The sequence below is a fragment of the Papaver somniferum genome, chromosome 8 (assembly GCF_003573695.1).
Source record: "Papaver somniferum cultivar HN1 chromosome 8, ASM357369v1, whole genome shotgun sequence".
NCBI classification, from domain to species: domain Eukaryota; kingdom Viridiplantae; phylum Streptophyta; class Magnoliopsida; order Ranunculales; family Papaveraceae; genus Papaver; species Papaver somniferum.
The window spans coordinates 7,689,875-7,714,683 of NC_039365.1; the positions used below are offsets into that span (position 1 = coordinate 7,689,875).

Sequence of the window (24,809 nt, forward strand, 5' to 3'; positions counted from 1 at the left end):
TTTCAAGATGCATTCCACGGGAAATCTTGAGAATATATCTTTTTTGATCTCTATTGGAAGAATGTTTTGCATCATAAACCAGTAAAACAAGCAACAACTAAAGTCGGCTTGTTCATAATTTTTTTTCTTTAATAAAATTGGATATTTATTTATCGACACTTGGGGAAGAAATAATAAATAAGATATATTTTCAAGTTATTCAAACTTTCATAACCCTAGTCAGAAGAAAAGACTTGTTGCTAATACTGTCATTCATTTGAGCTTTTACCTGTCTACTTTTGTTATTCTACTTGGAACAAATTTTCTTTTATTCCTAAATATTTATTCTTCGTAAACTTTATTGTGATTACATGAAAATATTCATCGCGATTACTAGAAGACTTTATTTTATAGATTAATGATCATAATCTTCAACATAATTAATGCAAAGTAAGTTTTTTGTGTTTAATTAAGAAACAATGACATTTTATTCTAGTATCATAATTCTTCATAGAGTTGTTTCACATGTGATCAATAATGAGGTTTAACTAAATGGGTTTTCATCACGACTTTTATATTTTTCTCTCTTCAGAGGTTTATCATCAGGTGATAATCGTAATTATCCTAACTAATGATGTTTTATTATTTATTTATTTATTTTATATAAGGGGAGTATCTTACAAGATTTGAATCAATATTTCTTTAGAGTACAAATAATAATGATTTTGAAGTCAATGTTTTAGTGATATGTTCTTCTTATGAAACTCAATAATCTTAAAAAAAAATAAGCACAATTAGAGATATCAAATTTCACCGTCTACCGATTTTAATTTCGACCATTAGTTTTCAATGATTGATTTTCAAAACAACGTATGGTGGTGCTGTAAGTCTTGGAATGTGCTCATTTTCTGTAGTATTATCGAGTTTCATAAGAAGAACGTATCACCAAAATATTGGCTTCAACTTCATTGTCATTTGGAGTCTAAAAACAAATTGATGCAAATCTTGTAAGGTAGTGTCTAAATAAGGCTTTCCATGGAGCCTCCCTCTAAAACTTTTTAAATGATTCTCAATTTGCTTAAATGTAGCATAGGATGTCTCATTGAGTTACCAGTATATTCATACGACTGTATCATGTTGAGGTTATATTCTATGTGCTCTGGACAATTTGGCGAGAACGTCAATATGCATATCTTTCTGCACATGTTGAGCATTTTTTAACCGTTTCTTTCTTTCTATTTAATTTATAATTATAATGAGATTGAAATTTTGAAGATTACCATTCTTATATATGGTATTGTCATGGGTAATGTTAGAGTACTGCTCGGTCAAACTCGTAGGTTTTTCTATTTCAAGCTTGTTGTCAAGTTAATATCACAAAACTATATCTTGATTTCTAGTCTATTAAAGTCAAGTCTCAGATTAGGATTGGAGTATGGTAGTTGAGTGTCAGATATCACTGAATAACTCTCGAAGAATGAAGACTGAAGATCAAACGAACACATGGGAACTTCATTGACAAAGAGGTATGGATAAAAGAATTTATAGTTTATAGAAGAAAAATGGAAAAACAATTGTATTGATAAGAAAAATGTTTTCGTGCTTTATACAAGATAATAATTTGTACTAGTCTCGTAGCATGTTCTTTCACAGTTTAAAACATTTCTAATTGTCATATATATAAATGTCATGATTGGGCACTTTCCAAATGATCCATTTGAAACAAAAATAGTTTCTGAACGATACATTTCTCTTAACCAAGGTTGCTACGGATCTATGAACATTCATTGCTTGTGAATCATATTTCGAGATGTTTAACAAGACAATCTTGACTCGAAATATTTTCTTTGTACCTAATATTAAATTAATCTAATAGATTCATACGACATGGTCTCATTTTTTATAGATGTTTTCATTTTTCATCTTTCATTTACCTTTCTAGTTGTCTAGTATTTCATAAATAAATTCCAGTTATCCACTAATTGATTTTTTATCTAGGCTGGCAATCAATAAAGTTCTAGTCGCGCCCAAGAATTTAACTTCACAATGTACTGGATTTTTAGCACCGTAATATTTCACGTGTTTTATTTATTTTTTTTGACTTAAAGGGAAAAATAGATTAAAAATATCATTATGTCACCAAAAAGGTGACACAAAATAACAAAAATTACATGGAAGTGTGCATTACTGCATTCCAATTACATAGCAAGGTAGACAACGAAAAACTAGAAAATAACTGAGACTTCAAACCCCAATTAAACATCAAACATTTTACATCCGTAGTCAGCTGATCCAAGTCCTTCTTCACATTATTATGAACTCTCGCATTTCGTTCAGTCCAGACACACCACCAAATGGCAAAAGGCAAGATACTCCAATGTTTTTTTTTTGTTTCTAGATCTTCTCCGGGACCTATCACCCCATTCCCATAATTTTTTCTTCACATTTCTAGATAATACCCAATTGATGTCAAAGCTCTTAAGAAAATAAGCCCAGATATCAAAGACAAGCCTACAATGCAAGAATAAATGTTCATTTTTTTCCAAGCAATCATCACGTAAAACACATGTAGGGTCTTGCACCACTCCAACATTGTGTAAATAATAAAAGGTTGGAGCACCACTAAAGCACAAAGTCCAGACAAGAAATGAAACCTTTAATGGCACATTTGATTTCCACAACTATTTGTCAGGGAAAGTTAACAAGCCACCAGTCTCCAGAGCAGCATATGCATTAGCCACTGAAAAATCGTCTCCATAGCGCCACTGTCTTGAATCTTCATTCAAAAGACGAGAAGGACCACTAATAATCTGCAACAGGTTTGCCACTTTCAACATCCCCTACTCATTTAAATTTCTAGAGAAATTTAGAATCCAAGCACCTTCATTTGAGATCAAATCACTTACTATTGCATTTTTCTGCCTTGCAATCTGAAAGACAGTAGTAAAGAGTTGTTTCAGTGGGAATTCCACAATCCACACATCATACCGGAAGTACATACACATGCCAAAACCAATATACAATGATTTTCCAGATTTAACAAACTCTCTAGTTTTCAAGATGTCAATCCACACACTGTGACATATAGAGTTCCTTGTCAGAGAAGGAAAGAAAGCATCTACTGCACCTCCAAATTTTTTATTTATAATTCTCCTCCATAAAGCATACTTCTCTGAACCATATATCCATATTCATTTAGAGTGTAAAACCTTATTCATCAACTGCAGCTTCTTAATACCAATACCTCCTCTACATTTTGGCAAACTAGTTCTTCACCAAGACACCGAACTCCTCTTTTTAGTAGAATTATTTGATCCCCAAAGAAAATTCCTCATGATTTTCTCAGTTTCTTTAGACACAGACACATGCATTTGAAACATTGTCAAGTAATATATAGGTAGACTAGAAAGCACACTTTGAATCATTATCAACCTTTGGCCCTTAGATTAATATCTTCTTTTCCAGTTATAAAGTTTTGTTGAAGCCTATGAATGATTTCATTCCAAATAATTCTGTTCTTGGAATTACTACCAAGAGGAATACCTAAGTAATTCATTGGTAATTGGGTCACAGAACAACCAAAAATGTCAGCACAAATTTCTGCATTACGTAACTGCCATAGGCCCACAATAGTACTTTTTCTGTAGTTAACCTTAAGACCAGAAATAATCTTAAAACCCAAAAGAATATTTCTCATATTTTGAATTTGTTCTTCATCATCTTTGAGATAAACAATGAAATCATCAGCAAATTGAAGATGAGTTATCAGAATACCTTCTTGGGAGACAGAAAAACCAGCTATAAGACCTTCATCTGCAGCTTTTTTGATCAATAAAGAAAGCACCTCAGCTACTAAAATAAATAAGAAAGGTGATATTGGATTACCTTACCTGATTCCTTTTTTACTCTTAAATATTTCAGTAGCTTCTCCTTTTAATAATACGACAAATCTCGGAGTAGAAATGCACCATTTGATCCATGATCTCCACTTCATACCAAATCCAAACCTTGCAAGAGTAATATCTACACAATTCCAATTTACATTGTTAAATTCCTTCTCAAAATCTACTTTACAAATTAAACCAGTATCATGCTGCCTCAGCTTAGAATCAATAAGTACAGAAGTAATAAGTATGTTATCTTGAATCTGCCTCCCATGTATGAAAGCTCCTTGTAAGTATGATATTATAGAGGGAAGCACTAATTTCAGTCTCTCAGCAAGCAGTTTTGATATAATTTTATAAACACTACCAATTAAATTGATAGGTCTGAAGTTATGCAAAGACACATCTCCATTGCACTTGGGAATGAGTGTCAAATTAGTGCAGTTGATCCTCCAATACAACATACAAGTAGCCTCAAATTCCTTCACAACCAATATTAAGTCCTTTTTAATCACACTCCAAGAAGATTTATAAAATTCCATAGTAAATCTATCTGTACCTGGACTTTTGTTGGTCCCAAAATGTTGAATAACAGATTGAACTTCTTCTTCAGAGAAAGGTTTCTCCAAATTTATACTATCTCCAACTGAGATTGTAGGCATAATAAGATTATCAAACCCTGGTCTCATTTTATGATTTTCTGTAAATAAAGAGGAGTATAATTATTTTTTTTTTGCTTTGTAGCAATCTTCTTCTTGTCATATATTAAAACACCATCCACTGAAAGACAAGAAATACTGTTGCGCACTTGTATTTGAAACTAGCCAGCTGATGCAAATAAGCAGGATTAATTTCTCCCTCTTTAGCCCATGTTTCGTTTGCTCTCTGATTTGGTTTTCTAGCTATATTCATTGCAATAGAAGAATGTTGTTTTTTTGCTTGTTCTCTTTCCACTATCTCTTAATCAGAAAGACCCATAACTTCTTCAAGAGAATCCAGAACATCAGTAGTAGTCTCTAAATTATCAAGCTGGGAATGAAGATTACCAAAAGTGTTCCTTTGCCAATTTCTAATGAAGGATTTTAAAACCTGAAGTTTCTTAGCAAAAATGAAGATAGGTTTGCCAGTAAGACTAAAGAATCCCATCATATTTTGAGATTATTAAGAAATTCAGGATGAAGTAATATGAAATTATCCAACTTAAAAGGAGACTTAATCTTGTCACCTGAGTTACAACATAATAAAATTGGTGTATGATCTGAAACTGGTCTTTTAAGTCTCAACTAATTAGGTGCATGACAATGCTCACTAAAATCAGGAGATAAGAGAAATCCGTCTAACCTGATAAGCAGGTTGTTGTTGAGAATTTGTCCAGGTGAATCTCCCCCCAGCCATTGGTAAATCTATTAAAGAGAATTTGTTAACAAAAGCTCTAAAAGATTTTCTATTCCTCAAAGCACCATCAGGAATGTTTCTCTCATCAGCAGGTAGAATGGCATTAAAATCTCTCCCAATTAACCAAGGATCATCAAAAAGGATTCTTATGTCTCTTAATTTTTGCCAGAATTGATTATAGTAGCCTGAATCTGAAGCTCCATAAACAGAAGTAAACAACCAAACAAAATTATCAGAAGCATTTCTGATTTTGATAGAAACTGAAAAAGCACCTAACAAATGATCTTCCATGTGTACAATGCCTTCCTTCCACATGAAAATTATGCCTCCTGAAGCACCTTTTGAAGCTACGAAAATGTAGTTACACCTATTACTCCCCCAAAGAGAACGAATGAGATTTTCATTTACCTTCTCTTTCTTGGATTCCTGATTTGTACAAATTGTGGGGTTATTCTTCAAAATTGCATTACGAATTGCATTTAATTTTGAATCATGAACCAAACCCCTTATGTTCCAACTCATAATCTTATGATCCATTAACTTCTATAGAAGCCCTAGAAGCAATAGGATTAAAAGCAGAATCCAACTCCAAATTTTCTGATGCAAAAGTACATTGAACTGCTTCAATTTGTTCATCCTCATTCTGCACACTTAGATTATCGATATCATCATCTGGTTCAAGAACTCCTAATCCATCATCATTTTCACTCGGAGGAATTTCCATATCCATCGCCAGTCTTGCATCTCTGATAATGAGTTGTTTATAGATTAATTTCATGTTCGGATGATCAGTCAAGATACCAAATCGCTTATCGAAACTTAATTGAGCATCAATTTTGTTACTCAAGTCTCTATCAGAAATGTGTGAGTTCTCAGAGAGAGAGAGAGAGAGAGAGTGAACTGAGTTGGAGAACGATAGGTTTGAATTGTGACCTATCTTCGCACTAGTCAAAGCTTGATTTTCATCCATTGGATTAACAAAAGATCTATCTTGAGTAGACGTAGGTTGCGACATCAATTTAGAAGCAACATTGTCTACACAGTCACGTGTTTTAATTTCATCGACACAATTTTCTCACCTTTTTAATGGAACTTCACACACCGACTTGCTCCATTTTTTTTTGTTCAGTTCTTTTTCTTAGTTATTTAACTCATAATATGATAATACCAACACTTACCTTCTTGTTTAAAAAAAAAAACAATAAAAGAAATAAAAATTCTTAATAAACCCAGAATTATGAACTCACTTAAAACCACTACTCACTGCCAATCTTTAATGGGACCCCCAGGAATAGGACTCATCCATTTTGTATGTGGATGGTTTTTAATTTATGTTGTTCAAAAAATTCTCCGTTGGAATAGAATCACCCAAAAAGAAAAAACAGTTATCTTCCCAATGCTCAAAATCTTTATTCTTTTGCATCCAGACAAAATTTAATCGGTGGTTGCTGATGGATTTCCTAGTCATCTTCTGTGGCTATGCGTTATTGGACGATTCTTTGTAACACGTTTACGTATTTGGAATCCACTCATATATAACACGTTATAAAAATAAAAAACCAATAATTATGCCGACTGCCAAGTGATCTTCTATTTTCTTCTATATAAGATAGCAAGATCATCTCACTACAACCACTTTTAGAGCACTGAACTTAGAACAGCACAACTAAAAACTTTTCTTTCCGATCCAACCATAATCATCATGGCAAAGATTTCCTCTTCCTCCATCCTCTTCTTTGTTGGTTTTCTCTTGTTGTTGATAACCGTACCCGCAGCTACCGGTAAGCACACATTTCAGCATTTTCTTTGTGTTTTGTTTTATCAATAAATTAGTTAGTAGATTGCATATATGCAAAAAGCAATTACAAATCCAGTTATCTTATTTGGGAATTCCAAATATAATTTAATTCCGTCTAACATATTGTTGCTGATTGATCATTATTGCAGACAAGTCTACTCCTACTCCTTCTGGTAATACACCAGATGGTAGTGAATGTCCCATGAGGGATGCGGCTAATTCAAAAGGGACGAGTAGAATAGTTGATGGTCTATCATGTGATGGTTGTACGAAATCTTGTTTTAAGAAATGTGGAAAAAGCAAAACAAAAACTCTTCTAGCTTGCAGGCAAATGACTTCTATTAAGTGGAGCTGCGGGTGTTGTTGTTCCAAGGACTAGATGTCATCATTAAGTACTAATCTACTGTGATGGTATCAAGGACTACAGATATGCAAGGACATCGTTGTCATTTTAGAATTTCTCATTCCTCATTGTGCCTTTTTATTTTTTCGTTCGGGTGATTTTGCTATTTGCTAGTTTTCTTAATTTATTTGAGCTTTGACAGATGAAAATAAGGTAGCTAAGATGCTAAAATCTGTGTTAGCCGAGGCTGCTTGTAATTTGATGCATGAAATAAAGCATTCAGTGTGGCGTTCTAATTTTCAAAATATAAATGATTCTCAGTCACGGACATTATTGTCATTTTAGATTCTGAATCGCGAGGCCGAAATTCAGACATTATGAATATACTTCCTCCGTACCTATTATATAGGCGGAATATGACATTTTATTTGTATCATTAGATTACGTGGAGTGACAATTTCAAGATGGTTTTTATCCATTTTACCCCTATTTATGTTGCTTGGTTATCATCACATTTAAGTTTATGTTTCTAACATAGGGAATATAATAAGGGGTAAAACAGGAAAAACCATGAATATTTATGAAATCAAAAAAGAATTCTTAATCTAGGAGATTTGGTCCATCCGACTATATATGTGGTACGGAGGGAGTATGATTTATAAGTTATATATATGATAAAAATAAGGACATGATTAACCTGGATAAATTGGGGCCTATAGCTACATGACAAAATAGGGTCATTAAGAAGTAATTCATAGAAACCCCTTAACCAACTATTTTCTTAATGGATAATTTACTCCTGATTAATTAGTGTTAATTCGGGTGATTAGTGGTAAACTATAGTGTTAGATGTGAAATTAGCTTGTGTTAATTAATCATCTGAACATGAAAAAATTTAAAAATTTGAAAATTTTTGAAGAACACCAACTCAGAATCGGTATATGTTGTCAAAAACATATACCGATTGTAACCTCAAAAACATACATAGATTTTTTGAAACTAGCTTCTACCCAGAATCGGTTTATATGGATATGAAAATCAACCAATTATCCATAATCGGTTTATACTGGCATGAACGTAAACCGATTATGGGTAAATTTTCTCTTTTTTATCTGTGAATTATGTGTTGTTAAACATCAAATAAAATTTAAATTCATTTTATACCCGAGTTAATGAAATGAAATCGAGTATGATTTCATACTCAATTTATGAACGAGTATTAACTGAAAAAAAATGGGTTAACCAGAATCGGTTTACACGATACATATGTAAAAACCGATTCCTGACATTGCACAACATGAATCGGTTTATAAGAATGCTCATGTAATCCGATTCTAACAAAAAAAAAAAGATACAAAAAAACTGAGAACAACAATCGGTTTACTTGATACACATATAAAATCCGATTCTAATATTATACATCAACGATCGGTTTTTATAAGTGCTAATGTAATCTGATTCTGGTTCAAATTTCTCGAACCAGAAAAAATATCAAGGACAATCGGTCTTTGTGGGCATGAAAATAAACCGTTTCTATTTGCAATCGGATCACATATACATTAACGTTAACCGATTCTGATAAACCAGTAAAAATTTGATTTCAAAATTTTCAATTTTTGAGCAATTTTATGTTACTAAAACCTAGTTTATAGGATTGGGTTTGAGAAGAAAAGAAGAAGAATCAGTTGAAGTGGAGATGGAAATGAATTTGATTTTGATTTTAGTTTTTTATTTTATGATTTTAGTCTTATGATTTTAGTTTTTAAATTTTATGATTTTAGTTTTATGATTTTTTTTTAATTTTTAATTTTATGATTAGGATTTGATGGGGCCAAATTAGTAGTATTAATATTTGATAGAAGGTATAATGGTAGTTTCATCAAAATTAGATACCCCTTATTATTTTTTATGGGATGGATGAAAAAATTCATAGGTCCCAATTAAATGGCATAAGCCCTAATTTAACCAGGATGATCAATGTTACGCCATCTAGACGATTTTGGGCGTCTAAGAAAATTAATGTGAGTCATGACTGATTAGTAAAATTTTTAGATCAAAATGACAGAGTTTAGTTGTGACGCAGGTTTTAAGAGTCCGGGCAAATTTTGCATTATAGTCTTGACTCGGGTTGCTAGGAAGAATTTTTTGTTCAATATATGTGCACGTTAACATTGTTTTATTTTCATTGGAAAAGAAAGATATTTCATTGAAATGATTCGAACCACAAGAAAAGAACAAAAAATCACAGGAAAGCAAACATATTGAATTATGTGAAATTTTCCTAACATGGTGAGATTTTTCTTTTTTCTTTTTTAAGAAGGAAAGGATATATTAAAGGGGAAAAAATATGTACAAGGTATATAGAAAGTAGCCGCCAGGGAAGAAAAAAGAACCCCTATTACATTAAAACAATGTCTTCCGAATTATGGATAACTTGATTCGTTGAAAAATCTTTAAAAGCTTCCGTAGATGAACTCCATAGGTAGATGTCCATTTTGACTGCATCAATCAATTCTTCCGCAGACTTAGGTCTTCCTCCATGCACCCTTCTATTTCTTTCTAACCAAAGATCCCAATAAATTGCTGAAGGAAGAAAATGCCATATAATCTTGATGCGCTTAGAAACCCTTTCCAACCTCCAACTCAACATGGCACTTTTGAAATCAGCCGGCCAAAACCACCTCAATCGAAGAGTGGATAAAAATAGTTCCACATGCACAGCTCTCTCACAAAAAATAAAGAGATGATCTTGAGTTTCTATACAGGTGTTGCACTAGAAGCAAAGATTCACATGGTGAGATTTGATGTTACATTATAAATTTTAGAACTTTTTAGTCTCTATCGTGAAAATTATTGAGTCACGATGTAGTTGCAGGAAATCCCATAACTAACACCCCCATATTTCTTGTAAAAATGATGATAAGAGTGCTAAAAATGTAAAGAGACACAACGATTTTTTACATGGTTCGATCAATGTGATCTACATCCATGGTTCTTCACTATGATTGTTGATCAATGTGATCTACATTTAGAATCTCCATTAATGGGTTTTTGGTAGAGCTCTAGATCTAGTTTCGATGATGGAGGATGAAAGAGAAAATAATACACCTCTCCTCTAGTTTACAAAATGTGTATCCCCACTTTACAAATGTATCCCCCTTTTCCTCTCTCTTGCCTTTCTCTTTATATAGGTGTTTACATAGTGGATGACTGCTAACATGTAGTGGAGTACAACTAATATTGTCTCAAGCTCGTGCTACGTTCTCTCACAATCATGCTACGTTCTATCACGCTCATGTTACGTTCTCTCACCTGATACTACGTTCTCTCACGCTCTTGATGTTGATAATGACGCACAACCTTATATAAATGATGCATATTTGATATGTTGTGCGATATTTTGCCCCTACATTTTTGCCTCTTTTTTCTTGAACATTGCTTGAAAAGCGATCTTTAAGAAAAAAAAATCCATTGTTGTAATTGTTGGAGCGGGATGCGTGATGTTGGAGTAGTCTTTGATCTTTGTTGTTGAAGGAACAAACGAAAGAATACTAAACTTGAAAAGTACGTACTTGCCTCTATTCTTTTGTGAAGTTCCGAAGCTTGTTGTTGTTTACCACAAATTCTTGATGGAAGAATTCTTTGTTTTCGATTTTTCCTCTGCGTGTTAGGTATTGGATTGATTGAGATGGTGTTGAACTTTTGTGTGAATTATATTGTTTGGGGTTAAGGGTTGGTTGTTGATGTTGAACAACTTGAAGCTTTAACGGGCTTGGTGCTTTGGATATTTTGTTGAGATCGAGTGTGTTTGGTCTTGTAAAGATGATGCTTCGTGGATTGTTGATGAGTTGTTGTGCGTGATTTCTATGACATATCTTCTATTTTTCTAACTCCGTTGTTGTTGAGGATTCTTGTTATTTCTAAGTGAGCGTCTTCTTTGGAAATGATTCTAATCCATGGTTGCCTCTGTTCTTTATCTGTGAGGAGAGAATCCTTGAGAAATCTTTGGATGATCGAGTTATTTCTTCAAGTCTTTCTTCTTTGTTAGCTTTGATAGTAACCTTTGGTGCTGATTATTTTCTTCCAAGTTCCATGTTCTTCCTTTGTGTATGAGGTTGATTCCAATTCATGCGGTATAATGGCTCTGCCCCTGCCTCATGTTTTGTTCTCATGCGGTGGTATAATGTCTCCAAATTGCTTATGCGAAATAATTGAGCGAAATAATCGCATACTTCTTATTCGCATGCAAGGACGAATACTTCTTCAAGGAATGATACTTTTTATTTACTTCGCAAAGCTTCGGAACTCCACAAGGGAGATGTCCTCTTGTTTATCCTGCCTCCGCTTTCTGCATGGTATTTATTCTTTCGTGCTTTATCATGCGATATTATTCCATAAATTTTTTGAAATCATTTGTGCGATTATAATGTTTATGTGATGGTTATTCCATGAAATGTGTATGCGATGCTTATGCCATGAAATGCTTATGCGATGCTTTCATGATGAGAATGTGATGCTTATATGGTGAGAATGCTTATCTATTGTTGATTAAATATAATGTGTAGATAATGTTTGTGTTACTTAGCTTATTTTGCCGCACTAATGTTGATGTTACTTCAAGTTGCTTCCATTATTCATTTCTTTGGCTTTGTCTTTAGTATATGCGTTCCTCTTCGCATACTTATTGTTCCTCGCATGTTCTTGCTTGTGCTTCATCTTTCTCACCTTTGTTCTTTGTCCCTCTTCAGTTCATTGTATTGCATTGTATTATTGCCTCTCTTCCTTATTCCTGCACTATTAGTATCTCATAATATAATCACAATATAAAGGTCTATGTGTTTCTAGTGTGGTCTTATTTCTCCTTCCTAAGTAAAGGTCTTATTTTGCCTCTATTTGGTTGGGCGGCAAAATCGCAGGCGGTCAATACCCTTTCGAGTAACGACCCATTGATCTTGCCTTATCATCTCTTGTATTTTTGCCTATGGAGGATATTCTTCATGCGACAATGCGACAGGCCTAAATACTCCCGTGAGTAGAAGCCCATGACATTGCCGTCTTTGACACAATTCAGCTCCCTAATGGAAGGTGTCGTCCTTTATATTCCCCTGAATTCCCCTCCAAAGAAGCTTACCCCTACCGGGTTAGGGTGGGCTCCTCCCATCCAGTGATGCAACAATCAGTTGTTTTCACGGCCTTTTATCCCTCCACTGATATGGCTTATGGTTACAAGACCGCACCGTAAGTGGGGTTTCTTGGGACCGAGTGCATCATAGTCAAGACTTGTCAAGAGCAGCCAGGTACGCTCCAGACGCCCCAGGTATTCTTGACTCAACCGTGTACCTCGGCGTCTTGATCGAGTTTCTGCACTCCTTAAGAGAGATCTTGTCACCTTAATCTTTCGATTTAGGCGCCTCTCTTGGATGGGCTTTCATTTCACCCCAAATCTCAATGACTCAAGCTCCAGGGTCGGTGTAGCTTTCACTTGAGCCACGCTAACTAGGTTTTCCCCAATTATGACGCGCGTTAGGTCTTATTATTGCCTCTTGCTGTATGCGAACTAGAGTGCACGGCTACACGCCACAATTGGATACCTAGCCTCCCTAGTTGGAGTCTTTACTTCTGTTGCCTTCTATTAAAGTCTTATTATGAGGTCTTACTTTTTCCTCATTTTTCTATTCGTAGGTCTTATTGTTGCCCTCTTCCTCTTTGCTTTTCTTTGTGTTTGTTGTCCTTTTCTTCTTTGCATTTCTTTCTTCTCGTTGTAGTGCTCTATTTATCTTGATGTAAGTTTGTAATTTTGAGTTTCTCTTGTTGCCCTTGATGAAGATAGTTATAGCCTTTTCCCCTTTTCTTCTTGTATGCTTCATGCAATGATAATCCTTGTTGGTGGAATCTGGTGTGAGCGAACTTGGTGTGATGATCTCTGAGCAAAAATTTTCCAAAAAATATGAGTACAAGGTAAGATTCAAACTCAGGATTTAAATCTTATAGCTTTCTTCCTTAACCATCTGTGCGTCATCCTCTGCGCGGAAATATAAAACGATACTCTATCTTTAACCATCTACGCGTCAGTTTCGTTCTTGTTATTTCTCTTGTGTTTCGTTCCCTATCTTCGCCGCGAAAAAATACGCATGAGGGGGATTCGAACGTGCGAAAACATCAAACTTGTTGTTCTCTTGGCCTGTGACCAATTGTTACGGCTTTTGTTCGTGAAAGAAAGTCATATTGCCGCCCTCTTAATATTTTCTTCTCCCTGGCAGTTATAGAAAATGTGTGTAAAAAATGTAAGTGCAGTGAGAATCGATCTTGTGACACCCAACTCGTACTCATATGTCTCTGAACAATCTTTGCGTCTTCCTGCGTGCGTAATGCTGAAACGTAAATCATATTCTCCCTTTATTGTTCTGGAAAAAACATGTGAAAAATATGAGTGGGTTGAGAATGGAACGCGCGACATCAAACTTGTTCACTTTGCTCACAACCATCTGTGCCAATTCCTTTTGTGTTTGTGTGGCGAGCTTCCTACAAATTATTTGTTTGTTGGCGCTCTTTGTATAAACTTTACTTCGTGCTCTTTGCTTCTTCTCCCGAGTTAGTGACCTAGAGATTATAGCTCCTATGACTTTTTCTTCTTCTCCGCACTCCAGTTTTTCTTTTCCTGCAGCACCCTTGAATTTTATTTGACCTGTACGTCTGCGTCTTTGAAGTTTACTCCTTTTGCCATGTCTTTCACCTGTGCGGCTTTGATCTCTTCTTTTACTTACTGATGCGATATCATCGCCCTGATGTGTCGATGTTTTAGGTTTTTCACGAGAGAATAAACCCGCATGATCGTATTGCCTTGTTGTATCTTGTTCATCGAGTTGTTTAAGTTTTCTTTCGTTAATGTTAATATATTTCGTTAAACTTCGGAGTTATGCCTTGAGTGTGAGCTGTCTGTTGGTGTCCTCCATTCTCCGAAGCTGTTCTCTTTACCTTTATCTGTATACGAGATTACATCTTTCATGGAATTGGTCTGTATGACTTGTTCCGGTGCAAACTGCCTGCGTTAGTTTGTTGTTAATGTTATATCTTCGCCTGTTCTGCCAATTTCGCCTTCCAACTTCTTTTCAGCTTAATCTCTCAAAGGTCAGTTAAACTCCAATCCTTACTTTCTCCTTTAGCTGTCCTGCACAAGAAGTTTTTATAATTTCCTCTTTGGTTGCTGATTTGATCATCCTTAGGATATTGACTCCTTATCTTTTCTTTTCGCCTGTAGAGAATTTGTTAGAGCCGTGTTGAATATATTTTTAGATTTGTTGTGAATCCTTCATGCTGTTTTATTGAACCCTTTTCGTGTTGTTGTAGGACATGTACACTGGGTGCGGATGTCTTCGCGTAACTCATCTTCACAATTCTCCCATGATTAGCTTAACCCCTTTTTTTGCTGCAATCAACAATTCAATACAGTATACAATCTAGGAAAGTTTGTGTTTAACCTTGTCTCGTAAAGAATGAAAATAATCACTGAAGATTCGTTTTGTTTTGTTTATTGGAAAACCCCAAATCAGTTGAAAAGTTTGGATAATTTATTATTTTCGGAATTGACCCAATGGGTTTGTAATGTTAGAATTTCATATCTTATGCCATTCATCACAACCAATGCATACAAGCACAGGATCTTACCCAAAACTAGAATCATGATTCAAAGTAAATAAGAGAATTAGAAACATAGCTTAACAGAGCTTATGATCACGAATTGAAGAATGAAGAACCAGCCAGTGTGTGAGAATAAAGTCTTCTCTTCTCTCTCAATGTTTGCAGTAAAATGGGATACTAAAAAATGTTGCAGTTATTGAGAAGGAGAGGGACTCCCCTCTTTATATATTATCTCTAAAGTCCCTGCCCATCACCGGGAAGTGGAGCCAAAAATGGGGCTACAAACTGCCAACACACCAAGCAGTTGAGAGCGTTTTCCAGTCAGTTTCAACTGGTTCTCATCCTTATCTCGACTGAATAACCCGTGTGTCTTTTGACCCAACGTTTTCGCAAACGTGTGTTTTGCACATTGACCATTCAAGAGTTTATTTGAAAAACAATAAGGCTAAATAAAACTTACATTCTCCCACTTGGTCAACACAAAACACCAAGAAGAATTTTATGAAAACAAACAGTACTGGATCAATCTTTTAAGAACTAGTCACACTGGGTGCTTTACTGAGACATATCCATAACCTTCACCTAATTGAAATAACACCACTAAAATTGGATCATGAAAACACAGTGCATTCACTACTATGCACAGTTCATTCCATGATCTCAATTTTGGTGTTGCTAAATCATTAGGCCATCCTTTTACTTTACAGTGGTTGAGTGTGGTGTAGGTGAATAACAACGTTTAGTGCAACCTTTCATGTGTTATTCTGATGCCTATTCATGTTTGTCCCAAGCAAAAACTGAAGCTTGTGCAAAGCTTTATCAGGCTACTTTAGGTCTATAATAAATAGTAACAAAATTACTTCTTTAAAAAAAAAAATTATTCTGAAACATAACAAGGAAGATAAAAACTTCCACCAGAAGGTTACATTAACAGATCCGAAAAAATACTATCCAGCATATAAAACTAAAATTCATAAGCAAAATATGAAGGTACAACTCCCACTACAAAACTGTATCCAAAGACTTTAGAATTCCCATACGGGACACATGTTCCTTGAACACCCCAGGAGGAAGCCCTTTAGTTAAGGGGTCAGCAATCATGAAATGAGTTGAAAGATGAGAAACTATAATAAGTCCCAGAAGATATTTTTCTCTAACACTCATATACTTGATCATAATGTACTTGTTCCCACTGGAGGTGGTATCATTCCTCACATGTGACAACAGCTTGATTGTCACAAAAGATCTTGATTGGTTTATTTATAGAATCCACAACCGACAACTCAGTAATGAAATTCTTCAACCAAATAGAATGTTGTGTAGCCTCGAAACAAGCAACGTATTCCGCCTCCATCGTTGAGGATGTCACTAACGATTGCTTGCCACTTCTCCATGATATAGCACCACCAACAAGAATGAAAATGTAGCTTGAAGTAGATTTAAAACATATCTCTACAACCAACAAAATCTGAATCAGAGTATCCAATGACTTTCAAAGAATCAGAACTTCTATACACAAGCATGTAATCTTAGGTTTTCTGTAGGTAACTTAAAACTTTCTTAACAGCCCTCCAATGAGCAATACCTGGATTTTGTTGAAATCTTCCAAGCATTCCAACAATATACGCAATATCGGGTCTGGTACAAATCATCAAGTACATTAAACTTCCTACAGCTGATGCATACTCAGTGGAGTTCACCTGCCTCATCTCAATCTCATTTTTGGGACACTGATCTTTGCTAAAAACATCTCCTTTCACAACGGGTGTATCTCCAGGTGCACAAATTTGCATGTTAAATCTTTTGAGAACTTTATCAATGTAGGCACTTTGAGATAAACCAAGAACTCCTGCTTTTCGGTCTCTCTGAATTTTAATTCTCAAAACATATGAAGCATCTCCCATGTCCTTCATATCAAAACTTTCAGACAGAAAACGCTTGGTATCAAGTAAGAGATGAATATCATTGCTAGCTAACAATATATCATCTACATATACAATACTAGAAAGATGATACGACACCCACTGACTTTGTGATATATACATCTGTCCGTAAGACTTTCCTTGAAGCCAAATCTTACAACCACTTCATCGAATTTCAAGTACCACTGCCTAGATGCTTGATTCAATCCATAAATCGACTTCTTCAATTCCCAAACTAAATGTTCTTCTCCCTTTAATTTGAAACCTTCCGGTTGCTCCATATATATATCCTCTTGGAGATCTCCATTTAAGAATGCAGTTTTGACATCCATTTGATGGAGTTCCATGTTAAAATGCGCTACTAGAGACAACACAATTCTGAGAGAATCCTTCTTAGAAACTGGAGAAAAGGTGTCGGAATAATCAATTCCAAACTTCTGATTATATCCCTTCGCAACAAGCCGAGCCTTGTGCCTTTCTATCTTCCCTTCAGAATCTCTTTTGGTCTTGAAAACCCATTTGCATCCAACAACATTTGCACCTTCAGGCAGCGATTTTATCTCCAAAACTTTGTCCATCGACTCCATCTCTTCCTTCATAGATTTCTGCCATTGTTTCGCCTTACTGCTACTTATTGCTCCCAAATAACTAGAAGGATCATCAGTTTCCTGAACATCACCTTCAAGAAGATAGGTTTGGTAAACGTCAGGAATTGCAGGTTTCCTTGCCCTAGTGGATCTCCTTGGTGCTACAGGCTCAATGGGAATTACTTCTTCAGGAATAGGTGTGAGAGTCTCAACAGAATGAGGAACTACAGGTTAAACAGCTTCAACAGTTTGTGAATGGATGGATTCATCAATTATAGAAGTTACAGGTGAAAAGACTTCTGTCGATGGAAAATCAGTTGATACACTAGGAATTATAAATGGTATATCATCTATAACCTCTTCAAACACCATTTCTCGATGATCTAAATGACCATCACCGAACTCCAAAAACTTAGCATTATTTGTTTCTACAATTTGCATAGATCTCGCCGGACAGTAGAAACGAAAACCCTTAGATCTCTCCGGGTATCCTATGAAACGACATGTTACAGTTCTAGGATCCAACTTTTTAATGTCAGGATCATAGAGTCTTGCCTCTGCGGGACAACCCCATACATGCAGATGATGTAAACTTGGTTTCCTTCCTGTCCAGAGTTCGAAAGGGGTTTTCGGTACAGCTTTACTGGGAACCCGATTCAGTAGATAAACTGCGGTCTTCAAGGCTTCATCCCATAAATCAGAGTAACAGCTCATGCTACGGACCATATTTTGATAAGTTCTGTTGCGTCTTTCAGCCACGCCATTCTGCTCAGGAGTACCAGGAGTTGTATATTGTGGAAGTATACCATGTTCTTGAAGATATTTAAGAAATTTCCCAAAATTAACTCCATCTTGATTTGCCCTACCATAGTATTCTCCTCCATGGTCAGAACGAATACTTTTATCCCTTTCTTTCTTCTTATCAGTGACTGCATGATCAGACCCATTTTTCTTATTGAAGTCTTTCTTGAAACCTTTCTTCTTAAAACTTTTCTTATTAGCTCCATGAAAAGTCAGCTTCGCAGATTCAACCTTTCCTTGCTTTTGTCGTTCTTCCTCCATTACACAATAAGCAATTAATTCACTCACAGTCCACTTACGTTCTTGAGCATTGTAGTTCACTTTGAAGGTCTCAAAAGAACGAGGAAGAGAAGCAACAACCAAATGCACAAGAAAATCATTACCTAAGTCCATTTCTAACTCCTTAAGAGAAATGATAAGATTAGACAGCTTGAGAATATGTTCACGAACATTTCCATGACCATCATACTTGAGAGAAATGAGCTGAGTTAAATAGGTAAATTGAAGTGCCTTAGAGGACCCAGTAAACTGATTTGAGATTTCCTTCATTAATTCTTTTGCAGTATCCTTAGTTGGAATGCCACCACGAATAACATCACTTATTGAAGACTTAATGATCATCAGTGCCATCCTATTTGCCCTAACCCATTTGTTATACTTTATCCTAACTGGTTCAGGTTCATTTGTTTCAGGAATCGCAGGTATCTCTTCAGTAAGAGCAATGTCATATTCCATACATCCCAAGACAATATCCAGTTGCGACTTCCATTTCTTGAAATTTGAACCACTAAGTGGTTCAATTCCAGTCAGATGTCGTTGGATGATAGTTCCATCCATAACTGTTAAAAGTTACCATTATAATAATGGGTTAAAATTCTATTCACAGCACAAAAACAACAATCATTCTACTGGAAAATATGTAAATCAGACTTATTGGGGTTTTGCTGAAATACTCAAAGTGTATTAATTATGCTTTACAAGCATTCCACTTTGCGGGACAGCGACACATCATCTAAGTACACCTTTGGGAAGTACAGACAACATGCAATTCACCTCCATATTTGCGATGAGAATCGCCTACAAAACTAACTTGTTAGCATTCAATTTTGAAGTGAACACTTCCTTTCCTTTGGGTAAGGGTTATCCACTTCTTGTCAAATATTACAAGCTATTCTGCTCTACCTAGTTCACATTTAAACTTACTAAAACACCTTTGGGCAGTACTAGTAATTCATTTGTTTACAGGTACACACTTATGATCCAAATAGTTATAAACTAAATTCATGAAAGAATAATTTTTGCAAGTCAGACACCTTTGGGCAAGACTGAGAACTTACACCAATTATTGAATCTTGAATGATCACTTTAATGGTTCTCCTTAACCCAATATAGGATAAACCCTTTTATTATTTCGTCAGAAACAATCCATCATGTCAAATGGTACATACATATCAATTTATGGTGTCATATACCAAATTAAACAACATATAATTCAACTACGTATGTATCTGATGATAAACCCGAGTATAATTTCAATGTTTACAAGCTTAAATATGCTATTCAGAAAAGAACATCTCTTGGACATTTTATCGTTAACCTTGAATGCATATGATTGGTTTATGTAAACTTAATCTGAGAGTATAAAGGTCAGTCATACGAGGCAACATACTCCAATAACAAATCATTATGTTTCTAAATTCAAAATCAGATTCTCAATTAAGGGCACAACCATGCTCATGATACCAATGTTAGAATTGCATATCTTATGCATTCAGTGCATACAAGTACAGGATCTTACCCAAAACTAGAACCATGATTCAAAGTAAATAAGAGAATTAGAAACATAGCTTAACAGAGCTTATGATCACGAATTGAAGAATGAAGAACCAGCCAATGTGTGAGAATAAAGTCTTCTCTTCTCTCTCAATGTTTGCAGTAAATGGGATACTAAAAAATGTTGCAGTTATTGAGAAGAAGAGGGACTCCCCTCTTTATATATTATCTCCAAAGTCCCTGCCCATCACCGGGAAGTGGAGCGAAAAATGGGGCTACAACCGTCTTCATGAACTGCCAACACACCAAGCAGTTGAGAGCGTTTTCCAGTCAGTTTCAACTGGTTCTCATCCTTATCTCGACTGAATAACCCGTGTGACTTTTGACCCAACGTTTTCACAAACGTGTGTTTTGCACATTGACCATTCAAGAGTTTATTTGAAAAACAATAAGGCTAAATAAAACTTACATGTAAAACATTTTTTTTATGTAAATATACGAGGAAAACTTGTTTTGAATTTATATTTCATAAGAAAATCAGAATTTTGTAAAGACCAAGGTTTAGTAGTAATGAAAATCAGATTTTTTTTTTTACTATATTTTTCCAGCTTGATTTTCACCATTCAGTCGTCTTTCCTCTTGTCGAGCAGCATCCATTTCTTAGTCATTCTGTACATTCGTATGTACGTCTTCAATTTCAGTTCTTCACTAGCAACCCTTAGTTGCCTCTCTGACTTTGCTTGCATGCCCTATGCGATGACTAAGCTGTGCGTAATTATATGCCATGTGCGTCTTTGGTGTTGTTGTCTCTCTATATGCCTCTTTTCTTTCTTTTGCGTTTATTTCGCCTACAAGTAGAAGATGAGGGCACGTTAAGTCCTACTCAAAAGGCTAGTAAGACCCAATAAATACAAATAGAAGACAACAAAACCTAACTCGTAACAATTTACAACCCCAAAAATATGTACAAGAGGCAAGAGAAAGAAAGCGAACAAAAGCAAAAGAAAAGAAAGAAAGAAAATGAAGTGAAGAAAGATGATTATGAAGTAATACACTTGGAGGCAATGAAATCATACAATGCAAGAGCTAAAGTTGAATGAAGTCGTGGATGGAGCGAACTTGTAGCAAAAGCGAAATCGATGAGGCAAAGAAAATGGGCATGCAAGGAACAATGAAACAACGCGAATCAAGAACAAAACAACGCGAAGATCAATGGATGAACGAAGAACCAAAACCACGCAACGAGGAACCAAAAACGACACGAGGCAAGACTGACACCTTCAGGACTTAACGAACGTAAGGAGTTAAGCAAGACAAGGGCAGAGACAACAAAGGAACATCATATGGTTTTTCCTTCGGATAGCTTAAGTTCCTTCATCTACCAAAGCAAAAGGAAGTACACATATACGGAAAATGCATGTGAATGAAAGGTCGTTAAGCCACAACGAGGCAAGATGTGAACGAAAAAGAGGAAGCGTGGAAGAAAATCATCAAAACTAACTTATACTATTGAAGCTCGTTAACAATGAACGAATTGAGGGAATATCAGGAGGAATACATAGTCTTGGAGAAAAAGCATAGGTAAGTTAGCAAGGAACTTTTCGGTTCTTACCAAGAACGGTACACGTTGTGGAAGACGACTTAAAATACGAGAAAGGGGAGCCGTCAAACGTAATCTCTACGAAGTTGGTAGCTGTGTCAAGTAGAGATCAAGAATGGAATGATCAGAATCTTAGGCATGAGAAGAGCAATACGAACGAAATCCCTAACGATGGTAAGAAGGAGTAAGCGGTTGGAGGCCCGGAGAGAATAAACGAAAGAAAGTACATCATCAGTAGATGAAGAACGAGAAACCGTAGGACGACGAAAAAACAATCTGAGCATAGAAGCTGAATCCATGAAGGAACTTGTCTGAACCATGAAAGCCGGGTCTATCACGGAGAAAGGGATGGATAGAGAAGAGGTGGAGGAGGATATTGTTGATAAGGACATGGCATCGAAGGAACCAAGTAAGACACCCCGTCGAAAGAAAAGGCAAGTAAGGTACCAATCGGGAAGGCAAGCTGGAACGGCAAGACGAGGCGACCAGATGACACAACAAGAGCACGAACGCTGCAACGAAGTGGATATTGGAAACTCGCAAGCAGGAGATGCAAACTCATAAACGATAACAGCTTCGTCCTGGAAAAGGATCCCTGTATCGAGGGGAAGGCCCTTATGAAGATCACGAAGTAGAAAACGGACGAGGAATGCAGAAGAGAAGGATGCTAGAAGGATATGACCGAGAGAGACCTAAGAAAGCTACTAGTAGAGGCGATATATGAAAATCATAGGATAAGATACAAAGAAGGAAGAAGGCGCGAGGATGAAAGCAAACGCAATGAGAGAGAAAGAAGCATTGACGAAGCAAGAAGAGGGATTGTAGATCAGTAAATCTTACATGAGCTACGAAGATTGAGGGTACAGACGGGAAACTCGCAAAGGCAGGATAAGTTGCAATGGATGGAGAAGGAGGGCATGTCAACCACTCTGACTCGTGCAGGGTTGGAAACAACACCAAAAGGAAAGCCAAGGCGGAATGAGCAAAAGCAGGAAGGGTCACTGCGAAGAGATCGAATGCCGCGAGGTGATAAAGCAGAAGGTCACCAGATGAAGAGTATAAGGCGAACGAAGCAGGGGTTGAACATGATAGCATCGTGTGAACATTGAGTGGAACGACAGGCAATGCCTCAACAAGGGAAAAGGCAGTATAACTGATGGGGCCGCTAGAAATGATGAATAAATATGCAAGAAGTGGACCATGCAAACCCGAGATTGCGGTATCATTTTCTCTAAAGCAAAGGGATAACGTGAACGAAGATATCTTGCCCACTACGTACTTCGTCAATTTTAGGTCATTACATATAACACAACACCTTGCTACTTCTCGCCAACACGAAGAATTAACAACCAAACATACAAGGGCAAAATAGCATCGAAGCAAGGAAAGAAGGGCAAAATGTAGATACCAAAATACCATACTCGACATGTGGCGCCAAATGAAGGCCGTAGTAGTATAACATCCCTAAGATAGACAACATAGTATCTTAACTTAGTTTCCTTAATTTGTAAGTAAAAGACATTTTTGTAAATTCATTTCTACTCTCTGGTACTTAAGAAAATATCTAACAGAGAGAAAGGGATCAGATTTTATTTATCCTCATCTTCTTCTTCCATAAAACTAGATCTGGAGCTCTCAAAAACACTTTAATGGAGTCTATGTTAATCCAATAATTATTAGTGAAGAACAATGAATACAAGTTTGGGTATAGCTACGAATTTTCCGTATTTTCGGTAGTTACATCACTAAGACGACTTCGATACATATAAGCAATGGAATTCATTATGTCAGTGACCAGAGTGAGTAAGCTTTGATATGATGAGGCGGGCATTACTGCTGTTGAAGCTATATGCCCATATTTCAACCAAATCTTTTTATTTAAAGAAACATGCCTTTTCAGAACACTAAAGCCCCCAATGTTTTCAGAATTCTCCGCATAAGAAACAACATCTTCGTCTTCTTGAAAAGATTTCCGAGCATTAGGATACATTTGATTACTCAACGTCACCTAAAGAGTTCGTAAACATTAATACGCTGACGCATAAGAAGATTACTGATGAACTGAGGATTTCATCCGAAGAGAAACGATATATCCAAATTATTACCTCTAGATCACCGTCCCACAGGCTGAAATCTCAGTGCCCTCCTCCGTCTTCTTCTTACTGTTAACCACCATTTTCAACATTAATACGCTGACGCATAAGAAGAGTACTAATACCAAACACAGTGCCCTCCTCCGTCTTCTTCTTACTGTTAATCACCATTTTCTTCTCATTCACGTACCTTGATAACCCCCCTGAAATAGAAAAATGAAAGTCAACACCTTCATCTCTCCACCTCAATGGCTTCTATAGATGTTTCCACTCCTCCTCTTCCAGCTGAATCACACCTTCTAAATCATTAACAACTTGTATCGTGATGTACGGTTTTATCCTCATCTCCCTTTTAATTGACACTGCTACCTTATTCCAGTTTAGCTTATGAGATAAGACAACCAAACCTGACCTTATAATCTTAGATTTGGTTTGCTTATTCATTCTAGGAAAATCAAAATCCTTAGGAACCTCCTGTACAACCTTCTTTAACCCCACCCTCTTCATGAAACAATCTAAAACCTCCGCCATAATTGACCAACAACTCTTGTTATCCCCATTAGGAATAAATATGTTCACTCCCTTATCACCATCAACTTTCTTAAGTCTAGAAATCCTAATGTAATCCCCTTCTGTGTTTTTTTGAATCGTAACTTCGTAAACATTCTCACCATCCTTTTCTTCAAACCTCAAAGATTTGTTCTTCCCTTTGTAAATGGATTTAAGTAAATCAATCACCCAAACAACCGTGCATGGATTACCAACTATTGATCGCTTACGTCGAAGAGGGATGGCAATCACAAACATTAACTGTTGTTTGTGTCATCAAGAACACGAATCAATTTAAGGAAGAACAAATGTAATTCGACGGCATTCTGTGTTGTCTTGCCTGATGAAAATATGTGAATATCAGTGGAATAGATCAATAGCTGAGTCTATTGAAAACAAAAAAAGAGAAGAACAGAAAAGAAGCATGTAGAGCAACTGCAGTGGTGT

The 24,809-nt window shown here is 36.0% G+C and overlaps 2 protein-coding genes and 1 long non-coding RNA gene across 4 annotated transcripts; 1 reads left to right on the forward strand and 2 right to left on the reverse strand.

Annotated features, from left to right (window-relative positions):
- Positions 1 to 2,093: 2,093 nt before the first annotated feature.
- Positions 2,094 to 6,177, reverse strand: LOC113306381. 2 transcript variants are annotated; one of them, XR_003338634.1, is made up of 2 exons: positions 4,423 to 4,544; positions 2,094 to 4,002 (listed from the first exon to the last, which is right to left on the reverse strand). XR_003338634.1 is itself a non-coding variant. In XM_026555324.1 (2 exons), exons 1-2 carry the CDS (start codon positions 5,793 to 5,795, stop codon positions 3,970 to 3,972), a joined length of 624 nt encoding a protein of 207 aa, XP_026411109.1. In that variant the 5' UTR covers positions 5,796 to 6,177; the 3' UTR covers positions 2,094 to 3,969. The 2 variants fall into 2 exon arrangements, 1 of the variants encoding a protein (XP_026411109.1); XM_026555324.1 differs by lacking the exon at positions 4,423 to 4,544 and adding an exon at positions 5,205 to 6,177.
- A 656-nt stretch (positions 6,178 to 6,833) lies between these two features.
- Positions 6,834 to 7,738, forward strand: LOC113304479. Its single transcript, XR_003338217.1, has 2 exons — positions 6,834 to 7,039; positions 7,206 to 7,738. It is a non-coding gene; the product is annotated as an uncharacterized LOC113304479 (long non-coding RNA).
- Positions 7,739 to 17,750: 10,012 nt separating this feature from the next.
- On the reverse strand, positions 17,751 to 20,460 carry LOC113304476. Its single transcript, XM_026553606.1, has 2 exons — positions 20,146 to 20,460; positions 17,751 to 19,186 (listed from the first exon to the last, which is right to left on the reverse strand). The coding sequence occupies exons 1-2, from the start codon at positions 20,159 to 20,161 to the stop codon at positions 17,778 to 17,780; spliced, it is 1,425 nt and encodes a 474-aa protein (XP_026409391.1). The 5' UTR covers positions 20,162 to 20,460; the 3' UTR covers positions 17,751 to 17,777.
- Between the last annotated feature and the right edge of the window lie 4,349 nt (positions 20,461 to 24,809).

Coding starts and splice junctions, on each gene's coding strand:
- LOC113306381 (XM_026555324.1), bottom strand. CDS start 5,795: ATGGATCATAAGATTATGAGTTGGAACATAAGGGGTTTGGTTCATGAT. Junction 4,003..5,204: donor AACAACAACCTGCTTATCAG/GTTAGACGGATT, acceptor GGAATTGTGTAG/ATATTACTCTTGCAAGGTTT.